Source organism: Dromaius novaehollandiae, chromosome 2 (genome assembly GCF_036370855.1).
Source record: "Dromaius novaehollandiae isolate bDroNov1 chromosome 2, bDroNov1.hap1, whole genome shotgun sequence".
Lineage (NCBI taxonomy): Eukaryota > Metazoa > Chordata > Aves > Casuariiformes > Dromaiidae > Dromaius > Dromaius novaehollandiae.
Genome location: NC_088099.1, coordinates 148,199,151 through 148,217,934, shown reverse-complemented (window position 1 = coordinate 148,217,934; position 18,784 = coordinate 148,199,151). Strand labels below are relative to the sequence as shown.

The 18,784-nt window shown below is 38.5% G+C and overlaps 1 protein-coding gene across 1 annotated transcript in view; it reads left to right on the top strand.

Annotated features, from left to right (window-relative positions):
- The window catches only part of NECAB1 (N-terminal EF-hand calcium binding protein 1), a 63,445-nt gene extending 45,786 nt beyond the window's left edge, over nucleotides 1-17,659 (top strand). Inside the window, exons 7-13 of the mRNA XM_026099702.2 lie at nucleotides 2,126-2,238; nucleotides 5,482-5,558; nucleotides 9,300-9,353; nucleotides 10,787-10,899; nucleotides 13,102-13,179; nucleotides 14,222-14,313; nucleotides 17,291-17,659. Of these exons, the coding sequence (XP_025955487.1) occupies nucleotides 2,126-2,238; nucleotides 5,482-5,558; nucleotides 9,300-9,353; nucleotides 10,787-10,899; nucleotides 13,102-13,179; nucleotides 14,222-14,313; nucleotides 17,291-17,319 (556 nt within the window). The 3' untranslated portion in view covers nucleotides 17,320-17,659. The remainder of the gene's footprint in view (nucleotides 1-2,125; nucleotides 2,239-5,481; nucleotides 5,559-9,299; nucleotides 9,354-10,786; nucleotides 10,900-13,101; nucleotides 13,180-14,221; nucleotides 14,314-17,290) is intronic.
- The last annotated feature ends 1,125 nt before the right edge of the window (nucleotides 17,660-18,784 follow it).

Below are 18,784 nucleotides of genomic sequence, written 5' to 3'. Positions count from 1 at the left end.
TTTTTTGAAAATGTATTTGGCTTCATGTATTTGTTTTCCTCAGTATGTTATTGTTAAAGATGATAGGGAAAGCAAAATAAAAGCTGTTGTGTCTGCCCTTTATGATGGACAAAGATGATCTCAATATTTCATAAGTTCATAAAGCATTGCTTTTTCATTTTTTCCTCTTGGAAATGTGAGTTTCTTGCTTGCTTTGCTGTTGGTAGTGGTATCTCTGAAGTACATGCATAATAACATGACTTGGGCCCTAACCTGGGCTATCGACCTTCACTCCACATCAATTAAAGTGATTCCTATAGTCTAAAGGAAAAGCAGAGAAAAAGGGGAGAAGCAGAAAACTTAAAAAACAGAAGTTCAGACCAGTTTTATACACTGCAAAGGAGCAACAAAATAAATGTTTTAAGATTTGAATCACTTTCTGTTGTAGAATTATATAATTTCCCCTGCTTAGTGCAGAGTTAGGGTAGCTGGAGTTGAACCCAGGAGGTTTTTCCTCGTGGGGCTGAGGCTCTGGTGCTGGCAGCTTGACCAAGGAATTAAGCAGATTTGGAAAGGCTGATGGTGCACAGAGCACATACAGCATGCACACCCTTTGGTTTATGCCTACGGCTTTCTAGATTCCCAATACAATTGATGGGAGAGAAAAGTCTTCTCTAGTGGCCAGTTCAGAGTTGGAGCCTAATTTGGTGCTCTAAGCCATCCTCTGGAGTAATCATTGGCTTCTGCTTCAACTTGCCTTATAGGACTGCCTCTCTAGAAATAAAGTCTAGAAAGACCATCTGTGTAACTCAAATCACTAACTTGGGTGCCGAGAATTGGGTAATATGAGAATCCCTTTTGTGGCTAGCTGCCTCTCCTGCTAGGGCATTATGGAGATTTCTTTTTCTGGGTTTGTCAGTACAGCTGTTCAGAAATATCCTCTTGGATTGTCAGTATGGTTTATGGCAAACAAAACGAGAAGAAGGAGCTGAGATAGTGTTGATCCAAATACCACCTTCTCCATTTTCTGATGTAACAGTGCAACAAACAAAAGCCAGGTCAACTCAGCACTTTAACTACAGCTATTTTGGAGGAAATGGGGCGACTTCCTAGCGCAGATGTCCCAGTAAACGGATGCCCTATATAGAAGCAAATGAAGATGATTTTAACTTAACCCAGGAGCAAACTGACTGAAGCAAAATCCCAATAAGGCTTAAGAGTTCGCACATGGGGGAAGTGCCACAGTTTGGCTTATTGTTACAGGATTTTATCCTGTCCCTATGCTGCAGTAAATAACATCCGGAAATATCCCATTAGATACTCTGTGAGGTTTTGATGAGGTTTGGCTTCATTCTGTGCTTCAGGAGGCAGGACAGCCTTTCAAAACAGTGATCTGCAAGTTATTTACTGAGCTGTTTAGATTCCCATCTAATATTCTTTGCAACTAATATTTCAACCAAACACTCAAAATGTAGTCCTGGTCCTTCATTATTCCTCACCTGAATGATGAAGGAACCACTAGAGACAGCCTTCAGTGCACATACAAACTCTCAAGTGCCAGTGACTCTGCCATCACAGCATGAAAGTAATTTCTTAATCTGTTATGTTTCAGTCCTGGTCCCAGAAATGCATTTGTCATCTATCCAATATTAACTAATTCTCATCATCATTGCTTCCTTATTAAGAGATATATGTTGTTGTTTATCTTTTTTACCTTTAAGCTGAAAGGATAAGTGTATTTTCTCAATTAAAAGTTCAGGTGTGGGGCCCTGACTGTCAGCTGCTTGTGTGACCCCAGTTCTGCCACAGAGATGCTATGAAATGCTTAGTGAACCATGTGAAGAAGCTGTGTGGATGACTGCCTGGGTTAGGTCAAAGTCACATCACTGACATACCTCTAGCTTTATTGCTCTAAAAGATAGGCATAAGTTACCAACTTAATTCTTTTTTTCCCCTTTCTTTAATGACTAGCAATCTAAGCACATCTAATTATTAATAGTGAAAGTCTAGAAAATAATTCAGTAGTCTCAAAAGGTATTTCTCCTAATCCAAAAAGGAGCATACTAACATATTTTGTGAAAACAGCAAGAAAAGAGCAGCTCGCTCACATGTTTCACCTTATGAACTGTCCTCTCTTTCTACATAGAGAAGGCCCAACAAAACCAGAAGTGCTCTCAATTCAATGGCCAGGAAAACGTTCAGCTCGAAGGCTTCAAAGAAACAATAGCCTATCGCCAATCAGCCCGCATTTTAACACAGGTATGGTATTTCACATTTTAAATACACTTAAAATACATGCACAAACACACACACAGAAAAATATACATGCATCTCTCCCCAGAGCTTTAATCTATAAATGTTAATCAACTCAAGTACTTTACTGACAGAAATCAACCTTCAATTCGACATACCAGGTATTAGTTGAAAGTGTAAAGAAAATAAATGTATAGCCATAGATCTGAATTGATAAAAAATAAATGCATAATTATGGGCCAAATTGTCATCTGCACCAACCCCCTTCCCCCTTTTGACAGTGCACAGGGATAATATTTTGGGGCTGTAGGTTGATTCAGCATTTCTTTGGGAATACTTATAGCCTGCAGATGAAGGAAAAGCTGGGATTATAGTTTATAGAGAACCAGGTTGTCTATCATGACTTACATCACAACTGAGGAGAACATGCAAGAAACTGAAAGGGGAAATACAAAATCCGAAGGAAGAAAAGATTTAATTTAAGATGACATGAAGAATCTGAAACAGGACTTCCGCGCTGAAAAAAATGAGAGGGTAAAAAGTGGATTCTTTGGAAGCAGTAATACTAAACCTAAGGCTGCAGTGAAAGCATCTTCAGGCTTAGTGATGCCTCTCAGAGTCAAGGCATACATATTTGAATGAGACACCAAACACCACAAAGGGTCGAGCCCATTTCTTGACCTGTCATGTAGATCTCACCTTTTGCAGCCGCGTTCTTAACTCTCCCTTTTTAATCCTCTTTAGAAGACCCCTCTGTCATGCACTTTTGTGACTCACTTTCTGCCACGCAGTGAAATGACGCTGTTCATTCAACATAACACTACATGCTGATGTTTGGCCCCTTGCTGTGACTGCTGGTGTCTGTAGCCAGGAAGGTCTCATAGTGTTGTTAGGACATTCCTAACTCACAGAGCACAGAGGGACCCAAACCATACTGCATCCAGCTACTGTGTTAATGTAATCTTAATGAGCTAACAACTTTCTCAGCAGCTATTCTAATGTACCTTGCTAGATAAACCTCTTTCATCTCTTGATTTGTGTTTGACTTGGCATTTTGTCTTCCTGCTTACTGATTGCTGTCCATATGCACAGTTATACTATAGGCACGCCTACCCTCTCAGCGTGCAAGCCAGCATGTCTTCAGCCCTTTTACCTGTTGGGGTAAAGCCATCCTCTGCCTCTCCTACGAATCACACCTGTGGTATGCCCTCAGCATTAGGATTTGTTTGATCAAAATGTATTCCAAATGTAAGAAGAGCTCTGAGCTGGAAAATGAGTGGGTTATGAACATGTTCATATCGAGCACGCACACTGAAAAATCTTCAATTTTGAAAAACAACCTTTGTGCAGTCACTTAGGTGAACATTCACACTATGGGTGACTGCAGGAAGTACTCTCATAACACACACATCTGCTTTCTGGAGTATTACCCTTTCCATCTGAAAGCCCCAGGTATGGCAGAATAGCAAATTTTCTGGAGACGTTAGGGAGGCTCAAAGATACTTGTGCCTTTGTAGAACTACATTTATTAGCTCCACCTTTGCTATATCATAGCAGGTATCACTACAGGAGAGGTGGCGAGCTAAGAAGTCTTCTGAAAGGGTCATGTCCTATCCAAACAAAAATTCAAAACACAACTAACATCCAGTGGCTTTAGTTTTTCCTCTGCTGCTGAATTCTGTCATTTGGAAAAAAATTAAATATAGAAAAGCAATTATGATGAAATGTCATCACTCTTAGGTTGATCAAAGTTTGCAGTCACTGCAGGCAAAAACTGCACATCTCAAAAGCATCTCAGATCTCAAAAGCAAAATCTCAAAAGTAAAAGTGTAGTGTAGAAAGGATCAGTTTTAATGGTCATATTTCTCCAACTCACTAAGCTTATGTAATAGCACCTAGGAGCACTGTTTGGCTGGAAAGCTAAAAAAGGATTGCTGGCTGAAGGAAACACCCAGTTAGTGTTAGCAAATCAACTACAGAGCTCACTGCAAGATTATATGCATAATTAGTGTGAGAACACAAGAAACACCTGTAAGATGCCATGTTGAAGATGAACATAACAAAGCTGAAAACCCCTCAGAGGGCAAGAGAAAAGAACAGCTATTGCCGCTAAATGAACCTTTTTGGAACTAATAGAAAGCCCCATATTCTTAATACAGAGGAGAGAGACACTCTAAGGGATCATGTTGACAGGCTCCTTCGGGAATTACAGATTCCTCAACGTACCATGCCCGAAACCTAGACCATTCAGCTACACATGTACACCTGATTAACTCCTTTTCAGCTGTCCATGAGGACGGTTCTTGTTGTGAAGGAACAGGTACATTCTTGACCCCTGAATAATCCAGGAATCATGCTGAGAAAAGCACTGTGTCGGGACACTGAAAGCACCAACAGTCTGATCGTGGCAGTGTTGTTGGGGTCAGGGCCCTAACGTCAGGTCTGACATCTCTCTGCAATGTAAGGCCGACCCGGTAGCCTAAGCTGCATTGGCCACGCTGGGATAATTAAAGACAGTCTTGACTGCACTTCTTTTGCTTTTTTCAGTGCTCTCAGGGAAAGTGGGGATTGCCGAAAAGATGTATTACATGATCCGCTCATGGGATGTATTTGGAAGGAATCTCAGAGACGGGCTCGCTAGGGAACAGGAGAGCTGACTCTTACAGAAACTTCTTTATGTAAAGATTAAGAAATGGGGAACAATAAGAATAACATCTACTCTCCTTTCCTAAATTATCAGTCGCTATAAAGACTAGTCCAAACGGAGCTTGTCTCTAATTCTTCAAGCTATCCAGAATCATGTTTTCTCCCCTGCAACTCTCCCATTTTATCTATATCCACTCAAAGTGGCAGAAATACTAGCAAAGAGAAAGCTTTAACCCCCTAAAAAGTTGATCTTGCATTTTGAGCAGTATGTGCTCAGGTTACGAGTTGTTTCCATCTGCAGAGAAGATCATTCCTTTCTCCAGCTATAACAGCAATTTCAAAAACGCTGGAGTTAGTATAGAATGTAATTTTGTATTGGATTTGCATTTTGTCTTGGCTTGCTATTGGTCTTAAGAAAGAAAATCATTGTTATAATTAAAATCATGCTATCTGCTAGTTATACCTAAATGAACATTGAATTAATTTCTGTTGAGAAACAAAAATAATTGCAAGCTGAGTTAAACTTTTTTTACACAATAAATGAATATAATATATACCAACACCTACTAACATTATATTCTTCATTATTTATATTTTCCAAAGGTTGGACTGAGGAAGACAATCAGTGGATAACCCAGATAAACAGACTCCAAAAGCTGATTGACAGGCTGGAAAAGAAGGTATGCATTTCTTTTCATCTGTTCTTTCTCTCATTTTCAGTAAAGATTTTTGAAGCAATCCTTAAACCACAAATGCTGATCAATGCCCTAGTCATACTGTCTTTCCAACTAGTAATAACTAAAATTTCAGCATCAGCTAAGTGGGCTAAAGCTCACTAAATGCCTACACTTACATTCACCTTGCTTATTGCTGTTTCATGAGAGCAAGGTCCGATCAATATTTACAGAGCTGTTTTTTGCAGTTGGCAGACAAGTGAGCATATTTAATGCTGTACATGCACATGCTGTACATACACAAAGCACACTCATTGCATATATTAATAACTACAAAAACATTACCATAGGACTCTGAAGGTTGTTGTATATGTAACATACTTTGCACAAAATGGCTCAAATATGTACATTTCAGGCTTCGTATAAAGCTGTATGGCTAACAGGCTTTTTTGATTTTCTGGATAAAACAAAAATAAAGAGGATTGATTTTGACAAAATAAAATGGCAAATCCAAAAATAAGTATCTTATTTTGTTTTGAGATATTTTCACCTTCTCTAGGAAACAACTAACAATTTGGAAATGAAAGCATAACTTCAAATTAAAAACCAGAAAAAACATCAAAAATTTAACACTGAACCCAAAGCTTGGGACTTTCCATCCCTTCCCTCCCCCACATCAATGCCCCCAGGCAAAGCTGTTGTGTTGAATTTGATCAAAAATTCTTCTTTCTTCCTCCCCTGTCAGACAATACCGATTTTTAAAAATTCAAACACTTGGCTGGTAACCACAGTCGCAGCACGTGCCGAGGCAGTTCTCGCCCTCCCGCCCGTGGAGTTTCCGGGTGCCTGGAAGCCGCAGGAGCTGCCCCGGCTCCTGCAGCAGGTCCCGAGCTGAAGCTCAGCCCTCCGAGAGGCTCAGGCTCCAGGCAAGTTTGGCAAACGACCAAAGATACCAAGGCTGCCAAGGGCGTGCGAGGGGCTGAGTAACATTCCTCTGACTCTTTTTTTCTGTTTTCATTCAGACCAATTGCTACCTAATACCTTAAAAGATGTTTTATGTCTGTGCATGGCAGCTTTTTTTTTTTTTTTCTTTTATAGAAGGAAGGAGAGGAGGACAGAAGGAAAAATGAATATAGTTCCCTATATAAGTACAGTTCCCTAGATGAAGCAGCCCTACTGACAGACTATTTCAGAGAGTTGCTAAAGGAGAAGCTGAATTCAGTGAATTTTGGGATTTGTTCTTTCTGGTCTACTAGAGCCAAGACTGGTGCACTCTCCGACCCAGGAGGTTCCTCCTGCCTCAGTCTGGTATATGTTGCTGCTGCTGTTCTTCTCTGCAGGTCCAGCCAGTGGTGAGGCTGAGCATGTGTGAGCATGACACATGCACAGAGCTGGTCACACAGACCAACACAGGAGCCTTCACCAGCACCCATGTAAGGGGCACCCACGTAAGGGCACCACAGGCAGCCCTCACACAAACACACACAGCCTGATCCTGTTTCCTGTTCCTCCTCTCCAGATGATCAGGATGGACATTCCCTAGTGAAACACACACACACCCTCATTGTCTAGATGGACAAACACACCACATTCACAGATCCCTCCAATATTAGCGTGGGTTTTAAGTCCATCATTTAAGTCCATCCATTCATGCCTGGATTCCAGGCCCCCTTACCCAGTCGTTGGCTCAGACTTCAGACCTTTGCAGATGTGGGTCTCCTCCTACTCACCTGCTAGTCCAACTTGAAGTTTACTAATAAGTTATACATACACATACATGCACACACACACTTAGGAATGGGATTTAATGGGTAGATACAGTAATTCGTGATCAGGCACAGGGCTCAGCCAGACAAGCATACTGACCAGGAACTTGTTTACATTCGACCAGCCTCTCTGATGTTTCTTCCTCTCCATTTTCCCTTGCTTGTCCTTCCCATAACCATCTTGCCCCTCCCTTTCTCTGCCATTGTCCTTTTCCAAATAAACAAGCTGCCCCTAATTACCTTTTCCCCATTGATCTAAGATTTGCTGCATCTGTACCAAAATTTGCTATTGCTGCTACCTAGGCCATCCCAGCCGTAGGCAGTATTACTGATGCGGCTACCCAGGTACTGGTGGTCCTGCACGATTCCTCTCCCCAAAGGTCCTCAATATTCCCTTCAATTATCTGTGAAATCTGATGGTGTCTCTCCCTTTAACCAGCTGTGACATTCTGCCATTCCTCATAGCACCATCTGTAACCTTTGCCAGCTTCTCGTTCCTACTTGTTACGTTCAGCAACTCCTCCTTCGTGTCCAGTCGGTCGGTCAGTCAGCTAAGCCTCAGGCCAGGGCATAGCCATCTGCCTGCACACCACAGCTTTCCTAGCGTTCGTTTCTGCATGAGGACAGCAGTAACACAGCAGTTGCCACATGAATGACATTCCGTAGCAACTTAATTTTTCTGAATAGATATAAATTAGATTTTGAAATTTTAATCTCTTTTTGGTCCAGCTTTACTTCCAACTCTGCTTTGGAAACAGCAGCTTGCTAGCCTGCCACAGTGACCTCCTGACATGCCAAAAGGAGGTTAAGAAAATTTTAAATTTAAAAGAATTTACTGAAAAATGAAACTTGTTATATGGCAATAACGCAATAGTAATGTTACAGAAAACAACCATCTTCTCTGAGAAATGAGCTAGTAAAGACTTTTTCCTCCCCACATTTCATGATTTTCTATGCAAATTCTGCATGAGATGTACGGTTACAAGCAGTTAATGTGTGAATACTCTTTCAATGCTGACTTGCTCTGCCATGTGCTGTTGGTGGATTTTCCATGTTCATTTGAATTTTAGCTGCACACATCTTTTCAGAAAATATAGCATTTATGCTGGCAAAACGCCTGCTGCCTGAGGTTAATCAATCCTTACCCAGCTGGATGTAGAAAAACCTATTTATCTTTGTGACACAAGAATTGTTTGTAATAAGTGAAGCACCACTAACAAATAGGGAATTTTGCTCTGCCTGCTTATTGCAACTAATTCTGCTTTTTCATGTGCTAAAATAGCTGTGTATCACTGGGTATCACATGGATCTACTATGTAAATTATAACTTTGTGTGCATTACTAGATGGTGCTTGCATAAATCACTGAATCATGAAGCACACATCTACTTTCCATATGAAGCAAGCTACCATTTCCGTACAAATGTACCTGTTCGCTGCTGCTTAGTCCATCTTCAGAAGCAAGAGCAGCAGAGGAGTGCAGAAACCTGCCTCGAATCATTTGCACGCTATTTTACAATCCTAGAAAACAGTCACTTGTGACTGGAAAAGTTTCTTCTGTATAGAGTTTTCATTATGACATAAGAGTAGCTAATATTCAGTTTATTCCAAATGACCATGCTTGCTCGTCTCCATACAACAATTCACGGACAGCTGCCTTTTCTGAATAAGTCCAACTACGTTTGCGAACAAACAGATTTGTTACAAATGAAAAACTACCCATTCTTGGTTTAAGTTACTTGATTTGAAAAAGCAAAAGCATTATACATAAAGGTATACAGAACAGCCTAGGTTGAATTTAACCACTCAAATGTGCAACATTCTGCAAACAACACTTATATTAGACTTGCAGCTATTAAGGAGTTGAATTAAAATTTCTGGAGATAAAACGGAACCTAGCTATTAGAATAGTTTGCTAAAACAGAAAGTTTAGATTACATCTGCAGTATTACCTATTTCCATTTTTTTCAATTGCCTGAAAGGACCTAAAGCTTGAGCCATTTGAAGAAGAAGTTTTAGAAGAAAATGCAAGATCTGTAAGTGTTTTTCAAGATAATGACTTTTGACATTTGATTTTCAATTATAGGTATTGAGACAACAATCTCACCTGATCTCAGTTTGTTTAAAAAACAAAAAACAAAAACAATCCTCACTTTTCCAAGTGATAAGAATCCATTTCAGTCAGCAAAATATACTGTGCGAGAAGCAGCAAAGCAAAACCTGTAATACTTGGGCATAACTTTTATAATAGTTTTTGCATTGTTTTCAAGGGTACAGTGAGCCAAAAACACAGCTCACAAAAGGAGGAAAGGGTATCATTAATAAGATTTACCAACTGGCAGCAATGTTTATGGGGTTGCAGCTTCTCTGCTCCTTTAGTATCACTTAAAGCTGTATGCATGCTTTAAATCAGGGCTGTACAGCCTCCCTCCCTCACAAAACTGCTACAACAAACCTTAAGAAGAAAGATGAGAGAAATCTAGTGTTAAGAGACAATGACTCTTACAAAATGAAAATTGTATCCAGAAATAAGCTTAGTTACAATTGCGTTCATGTCCCAAGATTCAACTCAATATTTCAAATATCCTAGTATACTTAAATTTCCAGACTTTGAACCTAACAACAAAATGAAAATCAAATATATACAGAAAAAATCATCAAAATAAGTATTTATCAAATTGCTAATTTTAACAAGTTAGGTTAGATTGTTTTCTTAAATGAGATCGAACAAGATTACTAGACTGGCTGTTTTGTGAGGGGGTAAACCAATGCATAGCAGTCTCAATAATCAAGACAGAAAAGAGTCAAACCTGTGTTATAGATGAAATTGTATTGGTCAGGTGTTTCTTTGACTATTTAATCAGGGAAATTGGCAAGTTGCAATGGATGAGTCAGTATGCAAGCTACTTAAAGTGATGAAACTGCACGATAAGCATAGTAACTAAGATCAATAGGTTTTCTCTGATGCTAAATGCTTCTATAGCTTTTGCTGTTTATCAGGATTATTCATTTTTTTTTCCACAGAAAGGTGGAGAAAAAACTCCTATTCATTATCTAACATGGGCTGCCTTAGGCATCTCATTCAGGTATGAGTCAGACCTCTGAAAGGTAAAAAACTGCATTTCCTAACCAGTCAGAAAAGGAGATAAGAGCACCTCAATGAAATGCAACACTGCATCTAATTCAAATTATGTGAATATCCTCTTATCTCAAACTTCACTCTTGCTTGCATACACATTCACCCAAGGAAACACGTTGACTTTATTATTAAGTATTTCAAAGATCAATCTTTGCTTCCCACTTTTCCAAAGAGACTCTCTCATCCAGAGCTTGGACAATTCTCATCATTTTTCTGAGGTGGACACTCATTTGGGGCATTTTCCTTTTTAGAATTTAGATTTTCTTACCTTAAAGTACAATGAATTCATAGCACCATATGGCAATAATATTGTACTGTTATTTGTATCAGCACATAATGATTGTTCAACGTCAAATGTCTGTGCTAGAAGAAGAAATAGAGGCATTCCGGCTCGCTCTGAAACAGTACGTGGACTCTGCTTCTGCTCAGGGTGGCTGCTTGCAGTAAGTACAGTGTTATTACTTGGGCTGAAGGAAGGAGTGTAATATATTTCCTTGAATAACCTCTAAGTTACAGCAGACTATTTACGAAGAGAGAATCTGCAACATCCTCCTTCCTGGGTGGATTATGTGTGTGTATTAAGATAGAGTAGTTATAAGATAGCTAAAACCAGAAAGAGATGTCAAGTGTATATGTAAGTACTTTCAATAATATCACAAAAATCTAATCAACTAAATAAAAATTGAATCTTACTGTGAAAAATCTGCATCCTACCACTCCTTTCAAAAAATCAAACAAACAAACCAACCAAACGAACACAATATTCCAAAGATAGTCCACACTCTTTTAAGGCTTCTCAGGTGTGTAGGTCACCAGTTCATAGCTTCCCAAGACTCCTAGGCTGACGACTTCCATGGGAAACTCTTTTGCCATCCTCTACTGGTGGTCACTCTGGTAAGCAAGCAACTTATTAGCTTGGTTGCCAGCTCTCTGCTTGAAAGTTTTCAAAATCATCCATTTTGCTTATCTTTTTAAGATTTTGAGTCATAATGAAGAATAAAAAAAATTTGAAAAGCACAATTTCCTTGAAACAGAAAATGTGGTTCTGCTTTGCGCCTTTTAGAATGAAAGTCAAGAATTAGTTTTGAGTCACCACTGTACTGAATTTCTTAATTGAACTTACTTGAGAAAGCTACTAATATACACACTAGAGATCATTATGAAACAAATATTTTCATAACATGTACAAACATGGAATCTTCTCATACATTCAAAGGCTACCTTTCATGTCATTAGTCATGAGCTTTGCCACTATAAGATCATCACACTTATGATGATCTTATCAGTAGGTTTTATACAGACATGCAAAAGAAAGTTAAGCTGGAAGAAGAAAAAGTGACCATTCACGGGTTCACTTGTAATGGTGGACTTACGAGGAAAATAACCTTCTCACGTGAGCCAAGAGATGGAAAAAGCAAAGAGAAGTCCCCCTCCTCCTGAAAATTAACATCCATCAGAACACTTCAGTGACTGCAAACTTGCCAGTGGAGAGAGCCTACCCTACGGCAGAACACAACTTAAGCAAAACATGACAAAAAAATTACTCTCTTTCGCAAGTTTGCAGGCATTTGGTATGTCAGTGGTGCCACCTACCGATTGTTTTGGAGTTTATCTATGTTTCAGCGTAGCCACACTTACAGTTCTTGATCACTGTTAGTATTTCACAATGTACTTTCTCACAGAGCAGGAGATAGTAACAAGGACAAGTCACACGAATTCCTTACCATTATTTCATGCTAGCATGAAATATCATCGGAGACCAGTTTTCAGGCACATTACTAGTAAGACTAGCAATCTCATACTTGGGCACTCAGAGAAATAGACAGCTAGCAATCTCATACTTGGGCACTCAGAGAAATAGACAGCTATACTTTTCATGCTATACATCTAGCCATCAATTTGAGTGCCCAAATGCAGAAGTTCCTGAGCATATCGGCTTCCTAGCATGTAATAAGCAGGATGATTTTGTGTGAAGGATCAGATATTTTGTGGGTCACTTTTTACTCATGATAAATTGATAGCTGAATGGCATAAGAACAACTATGAAAGACGTTATTAGAAAGCGTACCTGCATCAAGCATCAACATACCCTTCCTAACCTTCCTAGTACTCCATTGCTATTTGCTTTCACAGCACCTAAACTCTGTGCCACTTTGATGCATTTCTCACACAGAAGGACAGACTTTCCACAAAGTAATTCTCCAATGAAACAGCATGATTTACTCTACAGCTTACTTGATCTGCTATGTGCGATATGCTGTATTAGCTGGTTTACCCTGAAGCACAGTTGGATTAATTTTCTGTATTACTGCTTGACATCTCTTTATATATGTTATCCTAATTATTGGAGCAATATAAAAAAATGAGTTTCATAAATAAGCATCCATAACTGTAAAAATATTAATCGATACTAAAAAAGCCATGAAAATACTCATTATCTCAAAGACAAATGTTCTTAAAAAGCTTTATTTTGCAATAAATTGCAAAAAAAAATGCATGCTTATTCATTTGCAATATATATCTTTAAAAATCTACTTAAGTTTTCTTATCACTATTTTGTTCACACTTTGGCAAATTGGAAAAAAGATGCACATCTGGTAGCTTTGCCATGTTTGATTAAATTAGTTCTATCCTACAATTCTTAGCGTTTCCATACAGAGGCTTCCAAATGATTCCCGCTTCGTCATTTATGAGTTCTGGGAGAACAGCAGTACCTGGAATAGGTAAGTTATCTTTTGTATTACAGAAAGTTTTGAAGGTTAGAGAGCAATTGTGTAGAAGTGCTGAATCTAAGTTACTCTAAATATGGCTAACCGATCTCTTGCTAAATGCATCACCATTAATACTTCACTACAATAGTTGAATCCCTTAAGACTAAAATATATTTAAATATATTTATATTTTAGTTAAAAATACATTTTAGTTAAAAATACCAGAAAGACACAGCTAGTCTGAAGAGTGCAAAAAAAGGCCAAAAGCGAAGACAAAGATATGGCATCAGATGGACAGTAGTTGATCACAGACTAAAGAACAAGGAAACAACAATATTGGCATAGTTCAGTGATGAGAATGAAGAATTTTAAAAAGTGTCAATGAATGAGACAGGAAGCATATCATCCAGCAACACACTTAAGCATGCAAGCAGTAATGAGGAGCTCTCAAAAATTCCCAAATCCACATTGCAAAATCCCAGGCTGATTCCCAAAGCGTCTCTTTGGACCCCAAACAAAAGTTACAGTGATCAAAAGTCCTAACAGCTAAGCTCTAGCCTACAGCACACATGGCTGAAAAAAAAGAGTAGAGACAGAAAGTTTTTCCATAACTATTTTTACTGTTTTTAAAAAATGTAAGATCTTAAATCTAGCATCTAGGCAGAAACCATTCTAAAGGAAGATGGAGAATTCTCCTGAAGCTTAGTATCTTTGCTTTTGAATAAAGCCCAGTTCAAAGCAGGTGAGTTTATTTTCAAAAAGACTAAAGAAAACCAGTAGCACACATCAACACATTTGGAACACAAAGATGACTATACTGTGTCACAACCAAGGGATGGGTATCAGGATGAGATAACTGTACAGAATAAAAAGTGTATTTTTATAAAGAACTTCACAGCTAATCTTCTATTATCATCATTGTCTATTCTGAAGCACAAAATCTCTCTTACAGTATTTATTACTAACTGTAACAAATCTGGATACTCCTGATATATGTAAGAATATATAGTGCCTTTAAACACTTGTTATATTCTCATTTTTTACAATTATTTAGCCACCTTCAAAAGAAATACAGCAAGACATTCCAAAGAAATAACGTGGACTTCTTGAAAACTCCAGAACTCACCGCAACAATGCTAGTCCCTGGTAAACATCAGTTTTTCATAAAGTTGTATTTGTTCCATGTGAAGAGTTCCTCTATATTGGGATGTTCTGTATGCAGAGCAACTGTATGTCACCACCCTCAGTCAGATCTTCTTTTGTAAAGGATGGAGGGGAAAGAAAGGCTAACATTGGTATTTCAGGCACAAGAATGTGAAATGTATCAGCCAGAGTAAGACTCACAATACTTTATTTTATATGGTACAAAGCATTATGCCAGCATGTACTGTTCAAGAAAACATCTAGAAGATACAATATTTATTTGTGAATAGTAAAATGGATCCAATTAAAGATATGCAGTCAAAAAATTACTTCCTGATGAAGACTGCAATTTAATTATATTTGTGTTGACTGAATGGAGTCTTAAATTACCAATATTTACCAACCAATTAATTGTACATGCTTCCTCCTATGTAAAAGCAAAACAGGCAAAAAACCTACTCTGAAAAATGTTAACTATTCCAAATTATTATTTCTAATACAGGCCAATCAGCATACAACTTGCAAAAGACATCATATCTCTCAAAGAAACAATAGTTAGAGACGGTCAAGGATGAAGCAAAACAAGTATCAGTCCCTGTTTGCAGAGAGAGGATAGCAAAATTAAGTATTTTATCTTAGACAGCACAAATCTGTTACAATGAAGCCCTAGTTTCCCTTATCTTTATTGTCTACATGAAGAGAAAAAAAAATCCACCTAGTAAAAGAAATTACCTAGTCCTAGGTGACCTGAGGTCTCTCCTTAAAATAAACCAGCCAAGAAATTTTCAGACTTAATGAGCCTGATATGAACATAAAAATATATGCCAGGGATTCCTGCAGTATCCGAGGATTACAGTTAATGAACCCAGAATCCCTTCAAATCAAATTTCTTACTGGGAAATTGCTAGTGGTAAGACAAAAACTTGACTCTGGGAACAATGCAGCCTATCCCCAAACTTCTTTGTGTCCAAGGGCTACAGCGGGTAGGAGCCGGGAGCATCCCATGGCTGCTTTATTCATGGCTAGAGAAAGTGCAATTAGCGAAATAAAACATAAACATCATTTTAAAGTGCCTAAACACAAATGGCTGAAATTGGATTTAAAATGATCATTGCAGCATCCATTTTGACTGCTGAATAGGATTTGAGTCTATAGCATTCTCTCCTGGCAGAGAGTTGCCATAGAAACATTTCTCATCATGCATTCCCTGCTGAGTGGAGGCAAGGTGAAGTGATGCATTCAGTTATTTTTACAGTTTTATAGATTACCTATATTGCAGAAAACAGTGTAGATATCTGAACTATTTTAATGGGAAGCACCTCCTATGTATAAACTATACAAGGTCATATTTGTTTTTGAAAGACAGAAAATGCTCATGCTTATCATGGGGGGGGGGGGGGGGAAGGCTGCAATGCTACCAGTATATTTTATGAAAGAATTTTAGACAGTGTAAAGGGATATTGCTGTAATATCAGAAAAAAAAAGAAAAGAAACACACACACAAAACCTGTTTACAATAAATATACAGGCTGTATTTTAAAAACAAATCTACCCCAGCTCAAATGTAACAATGCAACTACTCCTTTTTACACATCCAGGTAACTAAGACAATTTTTAACAATTTTAAGTTATATTCTGAATCTGACTCAACAGAAGATTACAACCTAAGAGTCTTTACTCAGACGAGCAATTAAAATTAAGAATAATACACTTACCTGGCAAGGGATGATTCAGAAAGACATGGTTTGCAAGACTGTTAGATCTAATATTATCCTAAAGCAATAACTACTGGAGATAGCAAATTCATTTACTATCAGTTAATAGGAACCATGATCTATTACAATCACTTGCACTATTACAATCACCTGTTAACTGACCAAGTTGCCTCAGGTCAATCTATGAGAGTGGCATGAATCATTCAGTTCCATCTTTATATTAGGCTTTCAATTAAAGATCTGAACTCTGAGGACACTAAAGAACCTTTTGGTAAAGCAAACAAAAGATAGAGGGAAAATGTTTTAACATTTATGGCACTATGACATTAACTATTAAATTAACATTCATTTGACCAAAGTTTAGTAATCCACTGATGCATCAGAGACTACCAGACTTTCATAGCCCAAAGTCAGGTGAGATTCTTAAGAATCTTAAGATTCTTCTTCAAGAAAAAAGTTTTACAGAAAAATGCCAAAAACAAGGATTTATGGACACATCCAGAGAGAAATCCTATTAATGAATCTAACCTCAAAACACATGGTGCAAAAAGCACAGTCCCTGAGCCCTTAACATCCCTCCACCCTCCATCTTAGCATCTACATTTCCTCTCCTTGCTTTGTCTCTCTCCACAAATATTGCAGTTCCTTTCTGCATAAGGTTTAATTTCAAAAGGTGAGAGAAGAAGGGCTGCGAGGGAAGATGTACCAATGTGTTTTATTCTGGTCCTATCTATAATCTGGTGATTACAGCTTTTCTTTTCTGCAAATGACCTTCAATAAATCCATCAGATCTCTTGCTCTCAGGGCAAAATACTCAATTCTTAGAATTATATAAAAGGGTAACAGCAGGTTTGAATGATGCCACCAGGAATAAGTCACTAAAGGCAGGACAATCATTCTGGGGACACACTGTTCTGCTAAAATACTGACACACACAGTAGGACTTTATCCTCACTCTTTGAGAGGCTTTATGTAGTTTGCCCCCTGGGATTTCCATGCTGAATTCTATGCAACTGTATCTAAGGCACATTATGAGACTACCCAAAGAAGCACTAAAGAAATGTAAGCGTTTTTCCTTAAGCCTTCCCCCTCCAAATACGCTCACCTCTCCTGCTGTTTGAAATACTTTCCCCGTGCATGGAGTGGTTTTGTCCTTGAAAGTATGCAGCTTTCATAATAAAATAGTATTAGCTGCACATATAAATGACCATTTCTTCATATCAGTGGTGACACAGTAAAAATAAATACATTTTCTTCTCTTTCAGCATCATGGTGGGTCCTCAATAACAACTAGAAGCTGTGGTTCCAAGTAATGTTAATGGCACACCATTATGTTTCTCGTTACAGCAACATTCATATAGGAGTATATAGTTACCCTGGGTAAGAGATTATGATGTGATAGTTTGTCATTATAGGTGTGATCCTTCCATTTTAAAATATGAAGTCACACATTCTCTTCTTGTGACTAGCTCAGTGAAACAACGCATTCTAAGAACCAGAACAGAACAACCGTGCTAAATTGTTTTCTGTGTACATTCAATACAGGACATATGATCAGAGAAATGTCTTGACTGATGTGACTAAGTATTTGTGAATAGTTTTAGCCTTACATTAATAAACAGTTGCTACATCACGCTGTTTTCTCCTTTTTCAGAAGAAACGGGTGTGAACTTGAACATATGTATTGTCAAAAACTTGTCTTTACCTTAAGAAAGTCATCAGTTAGGAGAATAAACACGCGGACAACTTTTTGTGCTAAAGTGGAATTTCACACAGAGAGGAGATAATCTGCCCAAGAAAAGATAAGGTAGTACCATTTTCTCTTCCCAGCCCCTGTCTTACTTTCCCCCAACCTCCTCCTCCTCCCAAAACATGCCTGTCAGACTGCTTTAAATCCCTCACAACCAATGTGCTTTGAGCCCCACATCCCAAATACTCAGGAAATAATCATTATATCAGATCCTAAAACTCAGTTCACTGGTAGCTCTCATAAGAGAAACTACTGTTAGAGCATAAACAGCCATAAACCTAGAAGCAGAAGTACTATCTTCCCTGAGAAGTCATGCTGTTGTCCCTTTGGCATCTAAGCAGCAAGTGTGCCCTTCAGCCCAGAAATAAACCCCCACAGTTCTTTCACCACATCTATGACTCCTCTCAGTCCAGATAACCCACTGTAATGTTGTGCTTGCAATTATGCTCATAGCTCATTAAAAAAAAAAAAAAAAAAAAAAAAAGCAGGAAAAGACTAGTGTAACCTCAGACCTCCACAACAGGTTGACAAGTTCTATGTACCAAGTGACCACTCTCTCCCCTCATCTAGCAGTCCCAGGGAAGATCAATATGAAATAAACACCCCCTTGAGAAATCTGAAACAGGACAAGTAGCAGGCTTCTTTTCTAGCTGGTTATGGAGTTGGGGAGACCAACCTATCTATCAAGAAGCCCATAGCTGTTTGGAAGTCAGTGCCTCTAATAAGTCCATCATCACCCCTGTCTTCTGAACATAGGAATGCCTGGGGTGAAGCACAGTGTTCTGCAGAAGTTTGGTCCATCCATCAACTGCCCGCAATCTGCAAAGATAGCGGAGTCACCAGACTGACTCCACGTCTTCAATAAACCATTCTCTTCTAAAGACAGAAGCAGGTTATATCCGCCAGGTCATGAAAAAAATGACATTCAGGATATTTCCTGCCATGCTGAAAGGTACCTTAAAGTTGCAGCACTTATTATGTAAAATCAAAAATGAGCCTGCTCCAGGAA